At 35.0% G+C, this 21,983-nt stretch overlaps 3 protein-coding genes across 3 annotated transcripts; all 3 read left to right on the top strand.

Annotated features, from left to right (window-relative positions):
* Positions 1-434: 434 nt before the first annotated feature.
* Positions 435-2,064, top strand: LOC100799109 (uncharacterized). The gene is made up of 2 exons (XM_003547724.5): positions 435-1,002; positions 1,398-2,064. The coding sequence occupies exon 2, from the start codon at positions 1,409-1,411 to the stop codon at positions 1,898-1,900; it is 492 nt and encodes a 163-aa protein (XP_003547772.1). The 5' UTR covers positions 435-1,002; positions 1,398-1,408; the 3' UTR covers positions 1,901-2,064.
* Positions 2,065-8,814: 6,750 nt separating this feature from the next.
* Positions 8,815-11,519, top strand: LOC100796101 (cation/calcium exchanger 4-like). The gene has a single exon (NM_001370783.1). It carries the CDS (start codon positions 9,132-9,134, stop codon positions 11,088-11,090), a length of 1,959 nt encoding a protein of 652 aa, NP_001357712.1. The 5' UTR covers positions 8,815-9,131; the 3' UTR covers positions 11,091-11,519.
* Positions 11,520-13,214: 1,695 nt separating this feature from the next.
* Positions 13,215-16,716, top strand: LOC100793990 (subtilisin-like protease SBT1.4). Its single transcript, NM_001370784.1, has 3 exons — positions 13,215-13,913; positions 14,182-14,723; positions 14,868-16,716. The coding sequence occupies exons 1-3, from the start codon at positions 13,305-13,307 to the stop codon at positions 16,036-16,038; spliced, it is 2,322 nt and encodes a 773-aa protein (NP_001357713.1). The 5' UTR covers positions 13,215-13,304; the 3' UTR covers positions 16,039-16,716.
* Positions 16,717-21,983: the final 5,267 nt, after the last annotated feature.

The raw sequence follows: 21,983 nt of genomic DNA, 5'->3' as shown, positions 1-21,983 counted from the left end.
TACCATTTTTTCATTAACAATGTCCGAATTCAAAATTTTAAATTTGAGTTTAATTTCATTCAAATTAATATAATACTATTATTAAAATTTAAAGAATAACTAAAGAATTTACTCGGTGAGTATACTTAGTTGGCAGCACACTAGCTGAATTTGTGAGAAAATCTGAATTCTATACTCACAATATATTTTTAAAAGAAAAAAAATATAAGTATAATAATATTTCAGTCTAATTATTAGATTTATAATTGATCAAAGAATTAAAACTAATAAGATATCTCAGAATCTCAAAAGCAAAAGTCAAAAATCCTAAATAGGATTGTTGAAATAAAATTTGAGAAATTTATTTGTTTAAGATTAGACTCTTGTAAAACAACATTTATATAAGTGTGTGAATAATTATTTTTTGAAAGTGGAGACCAACACATATTGGTAAGAAGAGACTCACGAAATCATAATGCTCAGCTGGCAATCCAATCATCAATGGCCAAACATTCACACATTCAATAAAAATGTGTCGACGTGGATTATACCATAGTCCACCTTAAAGTCTCAATCATTGATGTTTTTTCTCTCACCTCTTTTTTTCTCTCTCTAGAAAGTGCCTTTCTCTTTCTCTCTCTCCTTCCCCACTATTCATATATAGCCAAGTAGTGCAGATCCCGTGCAGAAGCCAAATAAAATCCCTTTGTTTGCTCACATAAGATTTGGGTTTCTTCAAATTATCTTCTTTTTTCTCAAAAAAAAAAGAAGAACAAATCTTTGTTTAATTTTTTGAAGGAGGTTGAAGAAAGCAAAAGGTTGTTGTTTTGTTTTAAGTTTCTTTGAAATGGTTTTCATGTCTGAGATATTATTGTTCCCTGAAAAAAAAATTGAGGAAGGAGAGTGGGAGAAGGAGAGATAAGAAGAAGAGGAGAAGAATACCTACCCAGCAAGCAGGATTAGAGAAAAAAAAAAAAAGATTAACAAACTGTTGATTTGATTTATTTTGATCTGCTTCTGCTGGTAATAATCTCATCAAATTTCATCTTCAGTTTTTGTTTGCTTATACAATTTTATCATGACTTTTGTTCAATTTCCCTTGTTTTATTCTTATAACTTCCCTTGCTAGTGTTACATTCAACAAAAATAAGTTTTGCCATAAACTTAAAAGGGAAAAGAGCTTGGTTGGATTTTTTTTTTCTTTTCTTGATTTCTTCATTGGCTGAAACACTTCATTGTTTCTTCAATAGAAGAACCAATAGATTTATTGATCTTGTGAAAGCCTTATGCATTTATGTATGTATGCATGTCTATTGAAGCATATCCTTGAATATTTTTCTTTAATCTTTCGTATGTTAAATATTAACAGAAGGATATTAAATTATTAACATGTTTGGTGTTGATGGTTTTCTTGACAGGGTGGTTGGCAATGTCTGCACCTATGATCATTGACCCTATGGTGATATCGGCACCAGAAACTCAATCAGCAGCAGCAGCAGCTAGCATACTAGTTGCACAAAGTGAAGTTGAATTTGCTGTGTGTGACTGTTGTGGACTAACAGAAGAGTGCACCCCAGCCTATATAGAAAGAATCAGAGAGAGGTATTTCGGAAAATGGGTTTGTGGGTTGTGTGCTGAGGCTGTTAAGGATGAAATTGTAAGGTCTGAGAGGCTTGTTAGCACAGAAGAAGCAATGGCTAAGCATATGAACTTCTGCAAAAAGTTCAAGGCATCATCAGGGCCTCCTCCAAATCCAACAGTGCACTTGATATCAGCTATGAGACAGATTCTTAGAAGGACTTTGGATTCTCCTAGAGTTAGGTCCACACCAAATAGTCCAACCAAGACTATCACAAAAATTCATGTTTCTGTGCTTACAAGATCTGAGAGCTGTTTCCCTACTCTCTCTGAAGGGTTGTGATGAAGAGAATACTTGTGTATTTAGTTGGATCAAAATGGAAGCAGGAAGCAGAAATAAGGACAGAAAAAACATGAGCTGCAAAAAATTTAGATGTTCAATTGTAGTTTTGTCCAGTACAGAATTTTCAATCACTTTGTTAGAAAATTTGAACATAATTTGGTCAAGAATTTTGCTTCACTCATAATACCAGTTACCTTGTTTTCTATTCCATTTATTTGTTTGAAATAAGATAATAATGTTCATAATAACTGAAGACAAACATGTCACATTTCACAATTGGTGCAGTTGAGAAGAGAAGATGGGACAATGCTGCCCCTATTGTTGAACCCTGCAAAGTCTCAAAATTTGATCATGGATATCAACTAATCTTGTCTGTACTCAAATTCATTAAACTTGGTTGGAATCAGTTGGGGTTATTTAAAGTGAAAAAGAAAAATAAAGACACCAATAATTGAGTTCTACTTCTCCAAACTGGCTTAAAAAACTAATCATTGGTGAAAAATAAAATTGACTGGTCTACTTTTAGTGCAATGCACAGTAGCTTCTAACATTCATTTAATTGTGAGTCAATTACACAACTACACAAGACACTGAAAAAGGGTTGGGTGGTTGGATGTTGAAACAGTCATGAATATCTCTAGTGTTTATAAACCTGAAGCTGATACTGTGTGTGCTAAGTTTTGCATAAAATAGAGAAAAATAAATATGCACTTAAATGTAAAATAGTTTTATAATGTTATTTAATCAGAAACTACTATTTATTATAAATTTAAATTTTATATAATTATCTTAAAAGTATTTATGATTAGATAACAATATAAAAATATCTTCATCATTAAATTCTAAAAACTATTAATACTTTTATTTCATTGACTAGTCCTCCCTTTCCATATGTGACAAACTTATCAAAGTTCTTTTACTTTCGTTCTCTTTATGGCACCTCAGCATTGAATATAATACCCTTTCCCTTTAAAAATGGTAACATTGTAACAAGCTGTAAATAGAACCGTGACATGGAAACAAAAGTAGATGGGTGGCTAGTATTGTAGAAAGAGGGACCAAGGGCCATAGGAATGAATGACTATTATGCCTTAGGAATGCAAAGTCGTTGGATGGTCTCATCCATTTGTGATTTTCTTCAGTGTGCTCCCTTTAGATCTTTCTGGCGCCACACATCAGTGTGATGACAACAAAGCTCTAGTCTCATTTACATTTTAGTAAAATTATTTCTGAACTATTCCAAGCGATTAAAAAATAAAACATATAGTATTTAACTAAAAATTAATAATCAATTGTATGTTACGATATATGAAACTGTTTATGATGATGAGTGTTAATCAAATAAGCACTACAAAACGAATGCCAGATAGAATTGCTGTTGTGTGATTCTATTAGACAGAACATTCTGGAACACAAGGACTGACGTGTCAGTTGGAGCTTGGTTTTGTTTCTATGATGATCTGCAGCAGCAGCCCCCACATAGATCCAAATGACACCAATTTTCAATGAACATATCATCATGTTATTACTTGTGTGTCCTGAGATAAACTTTATCACATAAAATAACATTATACTCCTGAAGAAGAAATCAGTCATCTCTTGCTGTTTGAAAGATTTATATGAATTATTAAATCACATCTGCCACTTTGTTGGATTCTGTAACGAATATGCTTGTAGAAGTTGGACGTTTGGTAAGCTTTGTTGAACATCAAAAGTGATACATTTTGCTAGAAAAATATTAGTATTTGTGGAGAAGCTAAATTCAAATACAAAAAATAAGATAAAGTAAAATAATTTAATTTCAAAGCACTAAAATGCATTACATAGTGTTATGCACGGTAATTTTGTGCACTTTTATAATTCTGTAATTATCTTAAATCATACCTAACATAATTTCTAATTGATTGATCGTATAAACAAAGTCATGTGTATAGAAATTTCCCTCAAAATAAAATTGTTTTAAGCATTTGTTTTTCTTTTAAAAAGCGTAGAACTTAACTTTTCTAGTTTTGGAGAAGGTGTGAAGCAAAATAATTAGGTTCTCCACTTTCACTTGATGTATTACGTTGCAATGAGAGGCTACTATACAGTTGACTATTGAGACCAATGGTTGTATTACTATTGTCAATATTGGTGTACTTGGAACAATATATGAATGGATGCTCTGGCCAGCTAGGATGATAGTTAATATTACCTCAAAAAAATTGACTGTCTTATTCTTTGAAAAGGGTTTGGTAGTTTCCTCCAGAAAAAAATAAAGCCTAAACCACCCCCAACAAGTGTCCAAACTCTCCCATCAATTGTGTATTTTTCCTCTCTTTCCGGGAAAGTAGTTTATCTAATTCTTGAATAAGTTAAAACTTAAAAGGATACCCTTCACATTGCTCTACGCACACTAATTAAGGATGAAATTAATTTAATGAGCTAATTAAAATTATAAAAAAGTGGCCTCATGAACCATTCATTTCTTTGTCATATGTCAGAATTATTTTATGTGTTGTTCAAAACCAAGTGGGCAATTATTAAGTTGCAAAATTAGGTCATCAATAATAATGGTTTCCCGTGATTGTAGGTTGTCAACGAATATGTTCCTACCAGAATTAGGCCTGCGGTTATGCCGTAGAATCTACACGAAATTTAACCAGAAAGTGCATGTAGACAAACCAATTTGACTTTGTCTGTTGTGGGATTCTAAAGAATTCTTGAGATTAACTTGCACTCAGGCTTAAGCTCAGAAGGGCATGGAGACAAAACAAACCAATCTATGACTTGAAATGAGACTTAAACGGGATGAAGAAAACGATAATAACTAGTGAACCATATATTTGTACTGGCATGTTATGTCACAATCTTACTTTAATTTCTTGTGTCTTTTGCTTATACCAATCAATTCCGAAAAAATTTAGAGATCCGTTGCTATTAACCGTACACCATTACCTACAAAATTTGCATAGCCTTATGTGTGAGTACACTTGTAAAACTGCCTTTCTTATTTTGGTCTCTAGTTTTTTTTTTTAATTATTTTATCTCAAGTTCATCATTTGCCTTATTTTATATATGATGCTTTATTCATAATTTTGTCTTAATAGCGTTGTTAATAATTCTTATGTGATAATGATAGTGTTACCTTTGTTGGTTTAGAGAAACAACGCCATTAGTATAGTAGGATGGAAAAATATCTTCTAGAAAAAAGGGGATGAAAAAAAATAACGAATTTTAAAAAATAAAAAACAAAATAAAGTACAAGATATCATCTATGGAAAATAATAATCTCATCAAAATCAGGGCTTGAAAATGAAATGATAGTTGATACACTTCGCTCCAAACGATATGAGGCTGGAGAGTAAGAATAAGATTGGGCTGGGCCTAGGTTCAAACTCTTTCTGGGCTAGGTTGGAGTTGACCTTTCACTATTTTGGGTCCAAGGGAAATTTGAGTCAAGTCCTTTACATTGAGGTTATCAGGTTATGATAGTTAGGGGTGTTTATTGGAAGGATCAACGTGTACATTGAGGTTATCAGGTTATGATAGTTAGGGGTGTTTATTGGAAGGATCAAAGTGGAATTATCTTTATTTTCAGACATTAAATATGTAAGTATTAATACGTGAGTCACACATGACTTATACATAAGGAAATTCTCTCGTTAGAAGTTACTCAGTGTATGTTTAGTGCATCGGGAAGATAAACCTGTATAAATTCTTTGTGTTTTTTTCTTGTTGTTTAATTCACAAAGGTTTTTGAATTTGTTTTTAAATCTTATATCTCTTTTTGTTTTCAAAGAAAATTATTTTTCTCATTGTCTATTAAATTCTAAATCAAAACCTATCTAAGTGTTTTTAGGTTTATTTGCAACAAATGATAAAATATGATTTGATTTCAATATTTAAAAAGTTTTTAAATTTTTAAAATACAATTCAACTCCCCTTCTTGTGTTATTTGCTTCTACAATGAGAAATAAGTTGTAAAAGGATTTCATTGATAAATGATTAAGTGTGTTCCTTTTACATTAACCCAGGTTTGCCTCGTAAAACCTCTTTAGCCAAAACTCATTCTTTTTATTTGGAAAAAAAGACTGAGGTAAGAAAAAGAGTACAACACCTAGTTTTTAACTGTAGTATGGCTTCAAATAAGTTGCATTTCAAGTTCGGGGTATGGCCTTTCCATCGAGCTCCTCAAGTTGGTATGCTTCATTCTGCGGTGTCGTAAAGACTCTGAAGGGTCCTTCCTAGTTTGGGGAAAGCTTCTCTTTAGTGGGATTCTTTCTTGCTTCATCATTTATTCTCCAAACCAGGTCATCAACTCATAATTCTCTTCTCTTCAACCTTGATGCATACTTTTGAGTTGCCCTTCTTTTGCAAGCCTCCTCTTGTACTTGAGCGTAGTCCCTGACTTCATCGATCAGGTCCAACTCCATTGCTAGGTCCTCGTCATTGAGGGCTTCCTGGAATTGAGCTCTTTTAGTTGAGGGCTCACCAACCTCCATCGGAATCAGGATGTAAATGCCATAGGTCAGTTTGAAAGGAGTCTCCTTTGTTGTCAATTAAGGAGTGCAGAAATATGCCCATAGAATAGTAGGCAACTTCTCTACCCAAAATCCCTTGGATTTCTCCATTGTTGGCTGCCTCTTCTTGTCCATTTGTTTGTGGGTGCTCGATTGAAGACACCAGATGTTTGACCCCGAGCTAGTGAAAGAACTGCTTGTACTTGATAGGCTTGATTTTTTCCTTGCTGACGTTACTCTTTTTTTGGCTTCCTCTTCGGACCTTGTCGCAAAAATTTGACAAATCTTCTATTTGTATGAAACCAATAACACGACATCTTAATTCGTCCATGCCTGTTGGCCTATTCTTGCATAGGCTGTCTGCAAGCGCCTTCAGTTTGAGAGCTGCTATTATGGCATGAAAAGCCACTATAGGTTTGAGGTCTCGGATTTTGACTGCAATCCAAGAGAAACGAGCCATGAGGTCCCACAATGACTCGTCATCCACCTGATGCAAGTTTATCAGGGCTACCGATGTTGTGTGATGTGATTGGCATGTAACATATTGCTCACCAAAATGTTCGATCGGTGTGTCAAACGTATTAATTATCGGAGGGGGGAGTTGCTGCCATCATGTTAAGGTAGGTCCCTTTAACGAGCTTGGAAATACTCCACAGAGGACAAAGTAGTTATTGGTGAACAAGTTCACTTATGTCACATAGACTTCGATGTGGTCATTAGGGTTTATAGTTTCATCATACTGGTCGATGTTCAACGGCTTCCAACCTAGGGGAAGGGGCACATCCAGGATATCATCGATGAACGAATGTCAGCGACGTAGCTTAGCGAGTTGGCTGTAAGATCTCTGGTGAGACCTTTCTATGGTGTTGGTGTAATAGTTGGTTTCATATGAGGAATGTTCCAACTCAGTTGCTCCTGGACGAGTTGGAACCGTGTTGGCCTTTCATGCCTGCAACTGAGCTTGAATGACATTGTTTTCTTCCCGTAGGGCTTGGAGGTCTACTTCTTGTTTCTATCTCAGTGCGACCATTTATTCCACATTCTTCTTTTGAAGAGCCTCTAACTACTCTCGAAAGCTTTGGATCAGAGAAGCTTCTTCCATCTCTAATGATATGATCGGTGAGCTCTTGGTCGTTACTATATACTCTTGTGACCAAAGGAAAATTTCTCTAGGCCCACGGTGGGCGTCAAATGTTCTTACCAAGGTCAATGTCTCCCAACCTGCTCCCATTTGTACCTCTCTTTCTCTTCTTCTCTCTGTGTGTATGAGCTTCTTTTCTTGTGGTGGGAGTGAATTCCTGGAAAGGGACTCCGCGCTCAAGTCAATATGTTTGTCGAAAGTGTTGTCGGGATAGAATGTTATTCACCTTCTTTCTTTGTCTCCTCCTTTATTAGTAGTAGGGTCGAGCTCAAATACGGTAACCTTCCACGACGCCTACTAAGGGCAATACGAGGTCAATTACCTCCAACTAGATCTCTTGTGGGCCTGGTATAATAGAGTCCTTACTTTGCGTCATTTTAGGTAACGTGTTTAAAATCCCTAAAAGAGTTTGACATGATTTGTAAATCATGTTGCATGACCTATATGATTCAATATATATTCAACACAAGATTAACATTAATTAAAAATTAACAAAAAAAAATTATATTTTCACACGGACGCATATATATATATATATATATAATACACTTCTTAAATGTATATTAAGAGTTGAATTTAAAAAAATGTGATAAAGAAACAAAAGTGTAAGGTAAAAATGAAAAATTAAGGTGTGTTAGGGTTATTTCAATAAATTAATTTTATTTAAAATAAAGGCTTAAATATATTTCTAATTTTTATAATATACTTGTATTATGATTTTTGGGTCTATAATTGTTTTTGTGTTTTTGTTTTATATTTTTAAAAAATTATAGTTTTAGTCTCTCATTATTCATTAAAAATAAATTTAATATTTCTTAAATAATAATGACTAAAAAATGAATATCTTATAATATAAGAAGTTTAATATTAATTTTTTAAAATTTTATAAAGACTAATGATTAAAAACAAAAATCACAAATTAAATTTTATGAAAAATTAAATCATAAAAAGTATAAAAATTGAAAACACAAAAAAATAGAAAGATTAGAAACAGATTTAAGTTTAAAATATATAAAAAAAAGTTCAAAATTCTCCATCCAATCAACATGAAAATTTATCGTAAGGACCCAAGAAACAATTTTAGGAGAGAAATTTTTTACTGTCAGAGTGTCAATGTAAATTATGAAAATTTCACATAATTTAATTTTTTTTATGGAAAGTTCATTTTTTTCCTGACTAAAAGTTAATTTTAATTTACTGAAATTGTCCAATAACAAATTAACAATGATAATCTCCGTGTACATTTAAGATGAAGATTTAACGGCGTAAAGAACAAATCAAAGTTTTCCATTCATGCCAAGGAACATAGAAAACAAAACCTCCAAACAGCCAAACCCGTACCTTTCTGAACCCTCACTCACTCTTCTGCTTCTTCAGATCATCGGATAAGCTCCAATATTCTTTAATTCCCACTCCACTTCTCTGGAATGTGATCTTTCCCCCTTCAAATTCTGCTTCCTATTTTGTCTCAATTCCCACTCTCGGGTTTCGTTTCCCTTTCAAGAAACCGAAACCCTAGACGACTTTTCCGCCTCTGAATTTGAGCAATTGGAACCCCAAACTCTTTCCTAGGATAGTAACATTGGAGATGAAAGCGCCAAATGCTTTGTTTGGTGCAAAACGCAGAAAATTTCAAGGGATTTTCAATGCTCTGTGTTCCATGGTTGTGCTTTTCTTCTTTTACAACCGGGAAGACATCATCAGCAACCCGATTCTCAGACAATCCTCGTACTTCACGAATCATGGGTTGCCTCAAAATGCGATTTTGAGAGATGGGTCTTCCTTGGTTCACCGTCGAATGGTGGAAATCAGCGCCAACACTTCAGGTGTAGCTGGTGAAAATGATTTAGGCGTAAGTAGTTCTGGATTATGTAGTGGGTTGGTTCAACATGATGGTTATTCTAGTCCCTGTGAATTCTTAAAGGTTAATCCACAGTGTTCTTCTGATGGGTATCTCGATTACTTGAAGTTTTTCTATTGTACATGTCTGGGTTTTAGTTTGTTTGGTTATCTAGTGTTGGGTGTGTGGCTGGCTGCTTTGTTTTATCTCTTGGGGAACACTGCTGCAGATTATTTTTGCCCTTCTCTTGAGCATCTGTCAAGGCTCTTGAAATTGCCTCCAACTGTGGCTGGGGTTGTGCTGCTTCCACTTGGGAATGGAGCACCTGATGTGTTTGCTAGCATAGCTGCTTTTGTGGGTGCTGAAAGTGGTGATGTAGGGCTTAACAGTGTGTTGGGTGGTGCTCTTTTTGTTACCACTATTGTTGCTGGAACTGTTTCGCTGTGTGTTGCGGATAAGGAGATTGGAATTGATCGAAGATGCTTTATAAGGGACGTGAGTTTCTTTCTCATCACTCTTGTTTCGCTGCTTTTGATTTTGTTTGTTGGGAAGGTGGGTGTCGGGGCGGCCATTGCCTTTGTGTCGATTTATATTGTGTATGCATTCATTGTTGCTGCCAACGAGATATTGCGGAAACATGCACGGAGGTTGAAATTGGATGCTGTCACACCAATGCTTCCTGTCCAGGGAAGTGTGTTCTCTCTAGGTTCGGAAGAGGATACTTCGATCTATAGCTCTTTACTGGAAGACACTGAGAGCGACCCCCCTCGCCTCCCTCCGTCGTTGCCACAGTGGATGTGGTCCTCAAATGTGGCAATATATTCAAACCAGGCAAATAAGATCAATTTTTTGGATGATGAAAGGCCTCCCTGGGGATGGAGTGATGGCTCCACGGAAAACACCAGGACATCGTTCACTGTATCAAAACTTTTTCTGATGATGGAGATTCCACTGGCAATTCCTAGGCGGCTAACAATTCCAATGGTTCATGAGGAAGTATGGTCAAAGCCTTATGCTGTGGCTAGTGCTTCATTAGCTCCTATTCTTCTAGCTATTTTGTGTAGCACCCAAGATAATGTGAGTAATCAGGGTGTTATACTTTCTTATTGTGTTGGTGTTACTCTTGGATGCACCTTTGGTATTCTTGCATATAAATACACAGTGTCTGATCATCCGCCTCCCCAATTCTTGCTTCCTTGGGTTCTGGGAGGATTCCTCATGAGTATAGTGTGGTTCTACATAATAGCAAATGAGCTTGTGGCTCTTTTGGTAGCGTTTGGTGTTATTTTCGGAATCAACCCATCCATCTTGGGGTTAACCGTATTAGCATGGGGAAATTCAATGGGAGATTTGATGTCAAATATTTCATTGGCATTGGATGGAGAAGATGGAGTTCAGATTGCCTTATCTGGATGCTATGCAGGTCCTATGTTCAACACACTTATTGGCTTGGGGATCTCGTTACTGCTTGGGGCTTGGTCAAAGAAACCCTCTTTGTATGTGGTGCCTGAAGACAGTAGCTTATTTTACACCATGGGATTTCTGATCACAGGACTGTTATGGGCACTTGTTGTTTTACCTCGGAACAACATGCATCCTAACAGAATATTAGGAATGGGTCTCATTGCCCTTTATTTGATATTTCTTTCTTTCAGGATGTGCACTGCTATGGGATTTATAACAATTGCTGGTTTAAGTTTAAGTTGAGTTTGTTGCAATAGATCTAAATCAAAATGAGCATGTTTTCTGCATCTCTTTGCTCCATCTGGTATAATTTTTGTCACGCAGATAGCCTATATATGGGACAAAAGAAACTCGGGAAAGAAAAAATTGGTCTCCATATAGCCGGGATAAATTGCTGCTCCAGCTGAAAACGCCATTGTTGTATATCCAAACATCATGTACTTGTCAATCGAATTGACAATAGGTAGTCTCTTTACATTTGTTGAAAAATGAACACACCTAAGGATTCCACTTACTGAACATAATTTAATATTGTGGTGACTTTCCTTTAGGGCATTTGGTATTTCAGCACTCTTACAATCTGTTGTGTTTGTTCTATTCTTGGTATATATAAAATATTAGACGTACACATTTACATACCAATATCATAATATTAATTGGCTAGTTATTCGTAATTTTGTATTGTGCTTTCCTTTTTATTTATGTACTGTCAAGCTCGATGATACCTTTTTGTTTTAAACTTAAAGTTCTCTTAGCATATTTGGATGTCTAGAAATAGAAATAGAGAAGAAAATTAAGTCGTGACTGATAAAATGAAAGTGTTAAATTTTTCCCTGTTTCAATGTTTGTGTAAAAAAGAAGAGAAACAAGAAATTTTTTAGCTGGGATTTTCCTGAATTGGGGTAAAATTAGAGGGGGTAAGTTTTTTTTTTTTTTTTTCCTTCAATGCACCAAACATACATTTTCAAGTAAGCATTCAATCTCCATTCAACACTAATCTCTCAAATATTTTAGTTGTTTCGTTCCTAGGAAAGTGTGGAACTCACCCCGAAACGCTAAAATAAACCCATTATGTGCATGTTTGATTTAATGACTTTTTTACGTAAAAAATATTTAAAAAAAATAATTATTTATGTAAATAATATAATTGAAAAATTATTTACATAGATGATATAAATCTTGAAACACGTTGAGAAAAGATTACCATAATGATTTCTAAGTAAGATTGATCTAAAGGTTAAAAAAATTTGTATACCATACACAAATTTTCATGCTTAGATCATGTAGCCGGTGTGCGGTAAAATATTTGAACATGCATTGCTCGTGTGCCTCAAACGTGATGTATTTTAATCTTTCTTAATAATTTCGATCTCGATATTTTAAAAATTCATATCAGCCACTAATTCGCAAGATCTTTTTTTATACATAAAATTCTGCAAGATCTGATGTCCCATTTTAATATATTCACATAATACAGAAAGATCTAATATAGAAAGTGCATTATTCTAGCCATAAAATATAACCTAATATAGAAAGATCTTGATTAATTACTAAATTTGAGTGTTAGATATATTTATATTAAATACTCAGATTTTTTTTCCTTCATAGTAATTTTATTCATTTGGAGAAAAAAATTATCTCTTACAAAAAAAAATACTTATAAAAATCTCATTAATCTGTACTAAAATAAAATTATGAAATAATATTTTAAAATTTTCTTATAATGCATTTTTGTTAAGTAAAACAATGTTATTTTTAAATTAAAAACTTCAACATTTAATATATTTATTTTTTAATTTTAAAAAAATAAATAAAAATATTAAAAGAGTAATATCTTTAATCTTTTTTCATGTCATACGCCCTACCCATCCTCCCTATGCAGAACCTTTTGTAGTAAAATACAAAACAGCATTATTTTTATTGGCTATTGCTAAGAAAATATCACAGGCCATCAAGACCTATAAGTCCTTCAATTATCGGCTTCCTGCTTTGCTGGCTCCACCCTCTCCCCTAAATATTAAAATATATCATGAGCATATTATTATATCAATAACTTTTGAACTATTATAATACTATACATAATTCATTTTTTTTTCTTACATTAACTTTCATTTAAATTTAAAAAATTATTACATTAATATTCTCTTATGTTTAAAAATATATAAATATTAACCAATGTCCTATTGCCCTTAGTACATTAGTAAAATAACTTAAAGAAAAAATATTTTTAATAAAATATACAAAATTGTATTTTTAAGATATTTTTAACACTTTTCTATATTTTCTACATTAAATATTTTAGACCAATAGTCTGTGACCAATAGTCTGATCCAATCAATAAACAAACAATATCTCTTCCCCCATTTCCAGGTAACACAACCAATAACGAACCCATCAAGGCATCATAAGCACATTTCCTCCAACTCCAGTAGTAAAGGAACACAACACTCTAATATCATGGCTTTTCCTTCTTCTTCTCCATTCTCTCTATTCTTCTTACTCCTCTCTTTTTTTGTTTTCGCTTCATCGGACGACGCTCCACAAACCTACATCATCCACGTGGCGCAATCCCAGAAGCCCAGCCTCTTCACCTCACACACAACCTGGTACTCCTCCATCCTCCGCTCCCTCCCTCCCTCTCCCCACCCCGCCACCCTCCTCTACACCTACTCCTCCGCCGCCTCAGGCTTCTCCGTCCGCCTCACCCCATCCCAAGCCTCCCACCTCCGCCGCCACCCCTCCGTCCTCGCCCTCCACTCCGACCAAATCCGCCACCCCCACACCACCCACACCCCGCGCTTCCTCGGCCTCGCCGACTCCTTCGGCCTCTGGCCCAACTCCGACTACGCCGACGACGTCATCGTAGGGGTCCTCGACACCGGAATATGGCCGGAGCTCAAGAGCTTCTCCGACCACAATCTCTCCCCAATCCCCTCCTCATGGAAAGGCTCCTGCCAGCCCTCACCAGACTTCCCTTCCTCCCTGTGCAACAACAAAATCATCGGCGCCAAAGCCTTCTACAAAGGCTACGAATCCTATCTCGAAAGACCAATCGACGAGTCTCAGGTACTTTTCTTTATCGAAAAATGTTAATCTGTTTGAAATGTCAGTTGCCAGATTCGAACTGCGCACGAATCTCAGATGCTATTTGAGATGAAAAAATTTTAAAAATCGTCTCAGATAATGTTTGGTAAGATGAAAATTTTAAAAAATTAACCTAAATTTCTGACGTTATACTTGATTTAAATTCAAATATTTCGCATTTTTATTTTTCGATTTCTTTTTACTTTCACATGTCTTTCGTTCCTTTAAACCAATCGTCGTCCAATCTCAGGAATCGAAGTCACCACGCGACACCGAAGGCCACGGCACGCACACCGCCTCCACCGCCGCGGGCGCCGTCGTCTCCAACGCAAGCCTCTTCCACTATGCACGGGGCGAAGCGAGAGGAATGGCTACGAAGGCAAGAATCGCAGCCTACAAGATCTGCTGGAAGCTCGGTTGCTTCGACTCCGACATCCTCGCCGCCATGGACGAGGCCGTCTCTGACGGCGTCCACGTCATCTCACTCTCCGTCGGCTCTTCCGGCTACGCGCCTCAGTACTACCGCGACTCGATCGCCGTGGGAGCGTTCGGCGCTGCCAAACACAACGTTCTCGTCTCGTGCTCCGCCGGAAACTCTGGACCTGGTCCTTCCACTGCTGTTAACATAGCACCGTGGATTTTAACCGTCGGAGCTTCCACCGTCGACAGAGAGTTTCCGGCAGACGTAATTCTCGGAGACGGAAGAGTCTTCGGTGGCGTGTCTTTGTATTACGGTGAAAGCTTACCTGATTTTAAGCTTCCATTAGTTTATGCTAAAGATTGTGGAAGCAGGTATTTTTTTTTTTTTATGGGCGAAAGTTAATTTGTTAGAATATTAGTTTTCTTGTTAGAAGAAGGGATCAAACTCGCAATCTTTTCCTTCTTTACTTCTCCATTAATCATCAACTCACCTTATATCTCTTTTTTTGGAAGCAGGTACTGTTACATAGGGTCTCTAGAATCTTCCAAAGTGCAAGGAAAAATTGTTGTTTGTGATAGAGGAGGGAATGCCAGAGTTGAAAAAGGTAGTGCAGTAAAACTTACTGGTGGGTTGGGAATGATTATGGCCAACACTGAAGCCAACGGTGAAGAGCTTCTTGCAGATGCGCATCTTTTAGCAGCTACTATGGTGGGTCAAACCGCAGGAGATAAGATTAAGGAGTATATAAAGCTGAGTCAGTACCCAACAGCAACGATTGAGTTTAGAGGAACTGTGATTGGTGGTTCTCCTTCTGCTCCTCAAGTTGCTTCCTTTTCTAGCCGTGGACCGAACCATCTTACGTCGCAGATTCTGAAACCTGATGTTATTGCTCCTGGTGTTAACATTTTAGCAGGGTGGACTGGGCGTGTGGGTCCCACGGATTTGGACATTGATCCTAGGAGGGTCGAGTTTAACATAATTTCGGGGACTTCTATGTCGTGCCCTCATGCGAGTGGCATTGCTGCATTGCTTAGGAAGGCTTATCCAGAGTGGTCACCTGCGGCGATTAAGTCTGCATTGATGACCACTGCTTATAATGTGGATAATTCTGGTGGGAACATTAAGGATCTTGGAAGTGGGAAGGAGTCAAATCCGTTTATTCATGGTGCTGGACATGTTGATCCTAATAGGGCACTTAACCCTGGTTTGGTTTATGATTTGGACTCTAATGACTATTTGGCGTTCTTGTGTTCTGTTGGGTATGATGCTAATCAGATTGCGGTTTTCACTAGAGAGCCTGCTGTTGAAAGTGTTTGTGAAGGGAAAGTGGGGAGGACTGGGAAGTTGGCTAGTCCCGGTGACTTGAATTACCCTTCATTCGCGGTGAAGTTGGGTGGGGAAGGTGATTTGGTTAAGTATAGACGGGTTGTTACGAATGTGGGAAGCGAGGTTGATGTTGTTTACACTGTTAAGGTGAATGCTCCACCTGGTGTTGGTGTTGGTGTTTCTCCCAGCACGCTTGTGTTCAGTGGCGAAAACAAGACGCAGGCGTTTGAGGTCACATTTAGTAGAGCTAAGTTGGATGGTTCTGAGAGTTTTGGATCCATTGAATGGACTGATGGAAGTCATGTTGTGAGGAGTCCAATTGCTGTTACATTGAGTGCTGCATATTCATCATCCATTTGAATGAATTGCTGTGGAGACACGTCTTTCTCAGGCTATGGATCATTGGATTTAGTCTCTTTGTAATTTTTATCATGTTTGCTTATTGTACAAACGACAGAATAACGACTTCGAAGTAGTTGATGAAGGGCTTCTGATAATTTGGGGAAATCAGATGTGATTTTTAAGATAGTTGGATCAGATTATTGTGGTTTCATTACACGTCTCATTTGATTGATATAAAGGTTATGTCATGCTAAGCGAGATGTATATGGCAGCACTGCAGCTAGATGGATTTGCCGAAATATACTAGGGACATTTGAATCTTGCAAGCCTTTTCTGGCTTATCTCTAACTGATGTCAATTGGGGTCGGATGGAGCGGTGAACCCTCATCATCAATTTGAATTGCACTCGGGTGTTGCTGTGGAAACACATCATTCATTCACAGGTGATGGATTTAGTCAAGTCTCTTTATAATTTTCTGTAATCGTATTGCCTTATTGTAAAAACTATAAAATACGTTTTAGGTGTGCTCTTTCTTGCAAGTGTACTCAGGAACAACTTTGAAGCAGTTGACGAAGGGGTTCTAATAAATTATTGAACTAAATGATCGGAAATCTAAGATGATATGGTTTGAGGAGAAATACAAGTACCAACATAGTGAGACTATACACCATAGAGTTCAAAGTAGAGAAGAGGAGTATCATAGAAATACATTTTGTAATTGATTGAATAAAAGATGCAAGTGACAGTGAGTATGAGCTCATTAGAGATAACAAACTGATAACTATCCTTAACAAACTAAACTAACTATTCTTAACAGGTGACATGAGATGCGATTTGTAAGATTGTTGGTTCAGATTATTGTGCCTCTACGTATTTATTATGTTAAGATTAAGAGCGTGCATACATTAATCTAAGATTAAAACACGCAACTCATGCCTCGTCCGATGTATAAGTGGTATGTCATTATAAACGAGATGTATATAGCGTTACTTTTCAAACTCCCAAACTATGCACTGTCGTCGAAGAATATGTCCTCGTATTGTCACAATCTTAGTGCATGTTGGATCTATCTTTGCAAATGGAAGTTGGTATGGTAGCAAAAGGACTTTTGTAAAAGCATCTACACCCTTTTCGTGTTTATTTTTCCTTCCACTGTTGGATTTTGTCTTGAAATTTGTACACAAGTTAGATGGTAAACCAAACATGCTCTTATTCTAATAACCTTATTTTCAACTCCAAAGCTATCACAACAAAATCTTATAGAGCCTCTATGCTATTCATCACAATTCATATCCATACACAACTCAAATTTTGATTAATTTTAATGGCAGTATGACAACACATGTTTTATTGAGGAGAGATCTATTTATTTTAAGAGTAACTCTTAAAATTACTTCTCATTTCCATTATTATTTTTTTAAGATATAATGATTGTAATAAATAATTAATTTTAACCATTAGATTTCAAGAAAATGAACGATGAAAATGAAAATTAACTCTAAAAGAATTACTCTTAAAAAAAAAGTGAATTCCTCCTCATATATCATACATGTGCAATAACAAAAAGTGAATTCCTCCTCATATATCATACATGTGCAATAACAAAAAGTGAATTCCTCCTCATATATCATACATGTGCAATAACGATTGATTCAAACACTCGGTCATATTCCATTACATTATTGGAACTGGGGTTCTTCTTTAGTTAAGTGTACTAAAATATTATACCACAGTTAAAAGATAATGTATCCAAAAACTTGTTCAAGAGATATTAAGGACTCATAGAAGGCTTGTCAAATCATTTTTTAAAGTGATAATTAGTGTTGGAAATTCTTTAACACTGCCATACCTAAATGGAATTATTGACAAAATTTATTGAGAAATTAATATCTGTAGACCAATATTTATAATATAAACATGTAAACAAGTTAAAAAAAGGTATATTCGTATTTTATTTCTATATCTAGTATTGTAAATAAAATTAATTTCAGCAATTCGCATATAGTGTAGAAAGTTAATTTTCAAAATTAAGGTGTCATGTGATTTGGAGCTAAAATTGAATGGGTAATTTGACTTTATTTAACATTTCAGCCTGTTAATTGCTTTATGTTTATAAGGTAGTAAAGTGTGTGCGATCTTTAGCAAAATTAATGACTACTCACTGGATTGGCCGAGAGCATGTGGATGCAAGTTCTTACAAATATATATAGGATTATCTTGTCAGTCAATTAACAGTTATGTTAAGAATGTCAACTGTACGTGTTATGCCAATGCGTGTGAACTTAAGAAAATTTGTTTCCTGCTCAAAATAATAATACTAATATTTTTGTAGTTTTATTGTAAGCTGTTGGCATCTTTTTTGGATTGTTTTTGGGTCTTTTCACCCATGCTTGTTGCCCACCGATGTCACCTCTGATACCAATAGTTTTAGAACTTAAATGCATTAATTTCGATTAGTTTAAGTAAATTGAATAACTTGATTCATTGGACATGGTGGTCAAATGTATTATATAGTTATAGTTATATATTTTCAACTGAAAAATTCATGGAACATGCGTGCTCATAAAAGTAACAATTTCATCGCTCCTCTCATAGTTATATATATACATTAGCATATACCTCTATGCATTTATTCTTCTATCATGAATGAAATGAGCTAGTTCTATTTATGTAAAAAAACAACAACTATACATTGTTGTCCTGGAATATGTCCTCGTATTATTTTCATTCAAATAACATTATTTTCCAACTGCAAAGCTATCACAAGAACAAGGTTCTTATAAGCTGGTCTGCTACTCGCTGTTCATCAAAATTCATATCCATTAACAGCACAACTCACATCTTGATTATTCGATCCATTCATCCTTAATTGAAGAATGAATCAAAAACCCTCAAAGAGTCAAAGTCGTCAATACCTATCTGTTCTTTCCTATCATATGGCACAGAGACATCACAATATAGAAAGAAAAAAAAACTTCATTAGCTAGTCACAGTTTTTTGCATTCTTCCCTGCAGAGATTATTGATGGGGGAGAGGGTGTGTTGGAAATCAACCTTGATTTGGGCCACCTTTAACCCACTTTAAAAACGATCATTTTTCACTTCCCATAGAGTTAGGTATAAGGGGTATATTTAATCCCACGTCTATTATAATAAGACCTAAGTAATTCTTGTAAAGTTTTTGGCAAACTTCAACTTATACGCAACTTTTGTGAAATTGTATTACGGTCTAAGTCCAGCTTATAAGACATATATCCTTTTTTTTTTATGCTGAATATTATTTTATTATTCTACTACTACCCCATCAATAATCTCTTCAAAGAGGTATGCAAAAAACTGTGACTACTAGAGTATGGTAATACTAATGATCAAACCATAGATCTAGGATAAATTCTATTACTTTTTTTAAATTTTAGGCGTAGGATTAATCTAATTTTACAAAATTGGTTTGTATAATTACTACACTGATCATGTATCTTTTTGATATAGGTTCTCAAACCCGTGAGAGCTAACTTTTCATTGTTTGCCCTCGATGACATTTCGCTCGGCCTTTCTTGTTAGGTTGTTTTATAAGTAGTCCTATTCCAAACACTACACCCAATTTTGATAGGTCACAATGTAGGCTGGCAAAATATGACTGCAATTAAAGTGACTTTCTAACGATATATTTATTATTAAAAATGAAATTAATTGCAACAATCAACATATAGTGTGTAAAGTGTTTTGGAGCTAAAATTGAACAGGTAATGGTTATTACTGGCTTGCCCGAGTACACATGAATGCATATTTGTACAAATATATTTTTTCGTCAACCAATTAATTATATGTTTTATTTTGTTGTTGCAAACAGACTTTTGAAACAAAATGAGGTTTGTAAAATTATTCAAATTCTTCCTTTTGTAAAATTGAATTTGTGCATTATTAGATTTATCTTGATTTTGTATATGGAATTTTAAACGAAAATTCAAACATAGTCTAATAGTTATATTAAAAAAGTTAAAATATATTTTTGGTATTTATAAATATTGAAAAGTTTGAAATATATCCCGTAAAATTTTTGATATATTTTTCCTCCCCTAAAAATTAAAATGTTTTATTTTTTTCCCCAAGTTAGGCTTTTTCTTTCCATGATTCTCTCCTTTTGACCCCCTTCGATTCACCTTCGACTATAATTTTGACCACCGTGCCATCACCGCCCTATCCATTTCCTTCGCGTCAAGCCGCCACCCACACCACCTCCTTCACTATGCACCACTACCCGCACCAGCCAGCAAAGCATGCACCACGACATCTAGGTCACAAATGGTGATATGGTGGTGGTGGAGATGCACAATGACATGGTGTTGCATATCTAAGGGAGAAAGAAATGTGTGCAATGTTTAGTGGTTTGAAGGTTTTGATGGTGATGTTTGGGCGCTATTTTGATGGTGGTGCTTGGTTTTGATGGTGGTGGCATTAGGGTGGTGTTTGGTGGTGGTGCTTGTATCAATTTTAACTTTCATAAATTGTGATTTGATTTTTTTTAAAAAAATATAATTTATGATTGTTTTTAATCCTCTGAAATTTCATTTTTAAAATATAAATTAAAAAAGATGTCTCATTTAGATTCATCCAAGCTTAACTTCAAATAAAAAAATAATACATTTTAATTTTACTAGGACAAAAAATATACCAAAAATTTTGTAGGAATAAATTTTAAATTTTTTGATATTTACAAAGATAAAAAATCATATTTTAACCTGTTAAAAATATTCAATCTTGCTATAGTCTTGACATTTTACCCATGCTTTATGCACCCTATTATAATTTGTTTACGGATATGGATTCTTTTAGCGTCAGCTACAGTTAACAGTTTGGATCCAACTGCCTCGGTTAACAGTATATAGTATGACTTTTCACAAAACAATTACTCAACGTTTTAAGGGCCAAGATCCCAAGCAGTTTAATTTATAAAACACAACTGCAGAGGATCTGATTTTTTTGTTTACATACTATTACTATGTCAGATGTATCCTGAAAAAGATTGTGCCTCATGTGACTCAAAGCCAAAGGCCATATTTTAATTCAGTTTTTGTTAGAACATTTTTAGTGGTAGTATATTTTTTATTTTCGCTTTCTGACAGATTCTATAACAAAATAATAAAAGCATATACGGTACTCACTTTTTAATTAACTTCTATAAGCAATTCTTATAAGACGTAAGCTGTACTGTTTGACTAAATTAAGGTAAAAAATTACGATGATACTCGGGGCTTAAAATTAGCCTTATTTGTGCACCTTTTTCTCATACATAAATTTCATAGTTATATTTATTTTTTCCTATTCTCTTTCTTTTCATTCATTTACATCATCAGCGCCTTTGTTATGTGAGTTGCAGGATATGAGCAAATTAACTTGGCTCATGTGAATTATGTAATGCATTTTATGGCATATTCTGGATGGAAGGAACGATATTTTTACTATATACTTATATCAGGAAAATGCAATTTTCGAATATATATGAAAGAGGATATTAAATGTTAGGACAAGAAGAATGCAGGTTTCATAATCAAATTTTCGGGTAGTAGACATAGTAAACAGACAGGGTCAGGAGCTCGCAGAAATTTGTTTTTGGATAACATAACTCTAATACAGGATTTCAACGAGAACCTTATTGTAGAATAGTGTGGTCATTATTTTCCGTATCAACAATTCTTCTCATTCTCTATTTATTGTTTCCTTTTCTTTCTATCACCTGTTTATAAATTGGATTGGACTAGTGTATGAAATGTACATGTCTCCATCATTTACATAATAACAAGAACTCACCAATTATGTCTACAATAGTTATATTCATATACTTATTATACACTAGTATTATTTTTACTTTTCTCTCTCTCTTTTTTTTAAGCTCTCTTTCTTTCATTTCTTATATATAAAAAATGAACTACATATGTATCTTGTCAGGTCTCCGAATACACAAC

This window comes from Glycine max, chromosome 16 (assembly GCF_000004515.6).
Source record: "Glycine max cultivar Williams 82 chromosome 16, Glycine_max_v4.0, whole genome shotgun sequence".
NCBI lineage: Eukaryota > Viridiplantae > Streptophyta > Magnoliopsida > Fabales > Fabaceae > Glycine > Glycine max.
The sequence above is the reverse complement of the archived record's forward strand: the minus strand, read 5'-3'. Positions and strand labels throughout refer to the sequence as shown.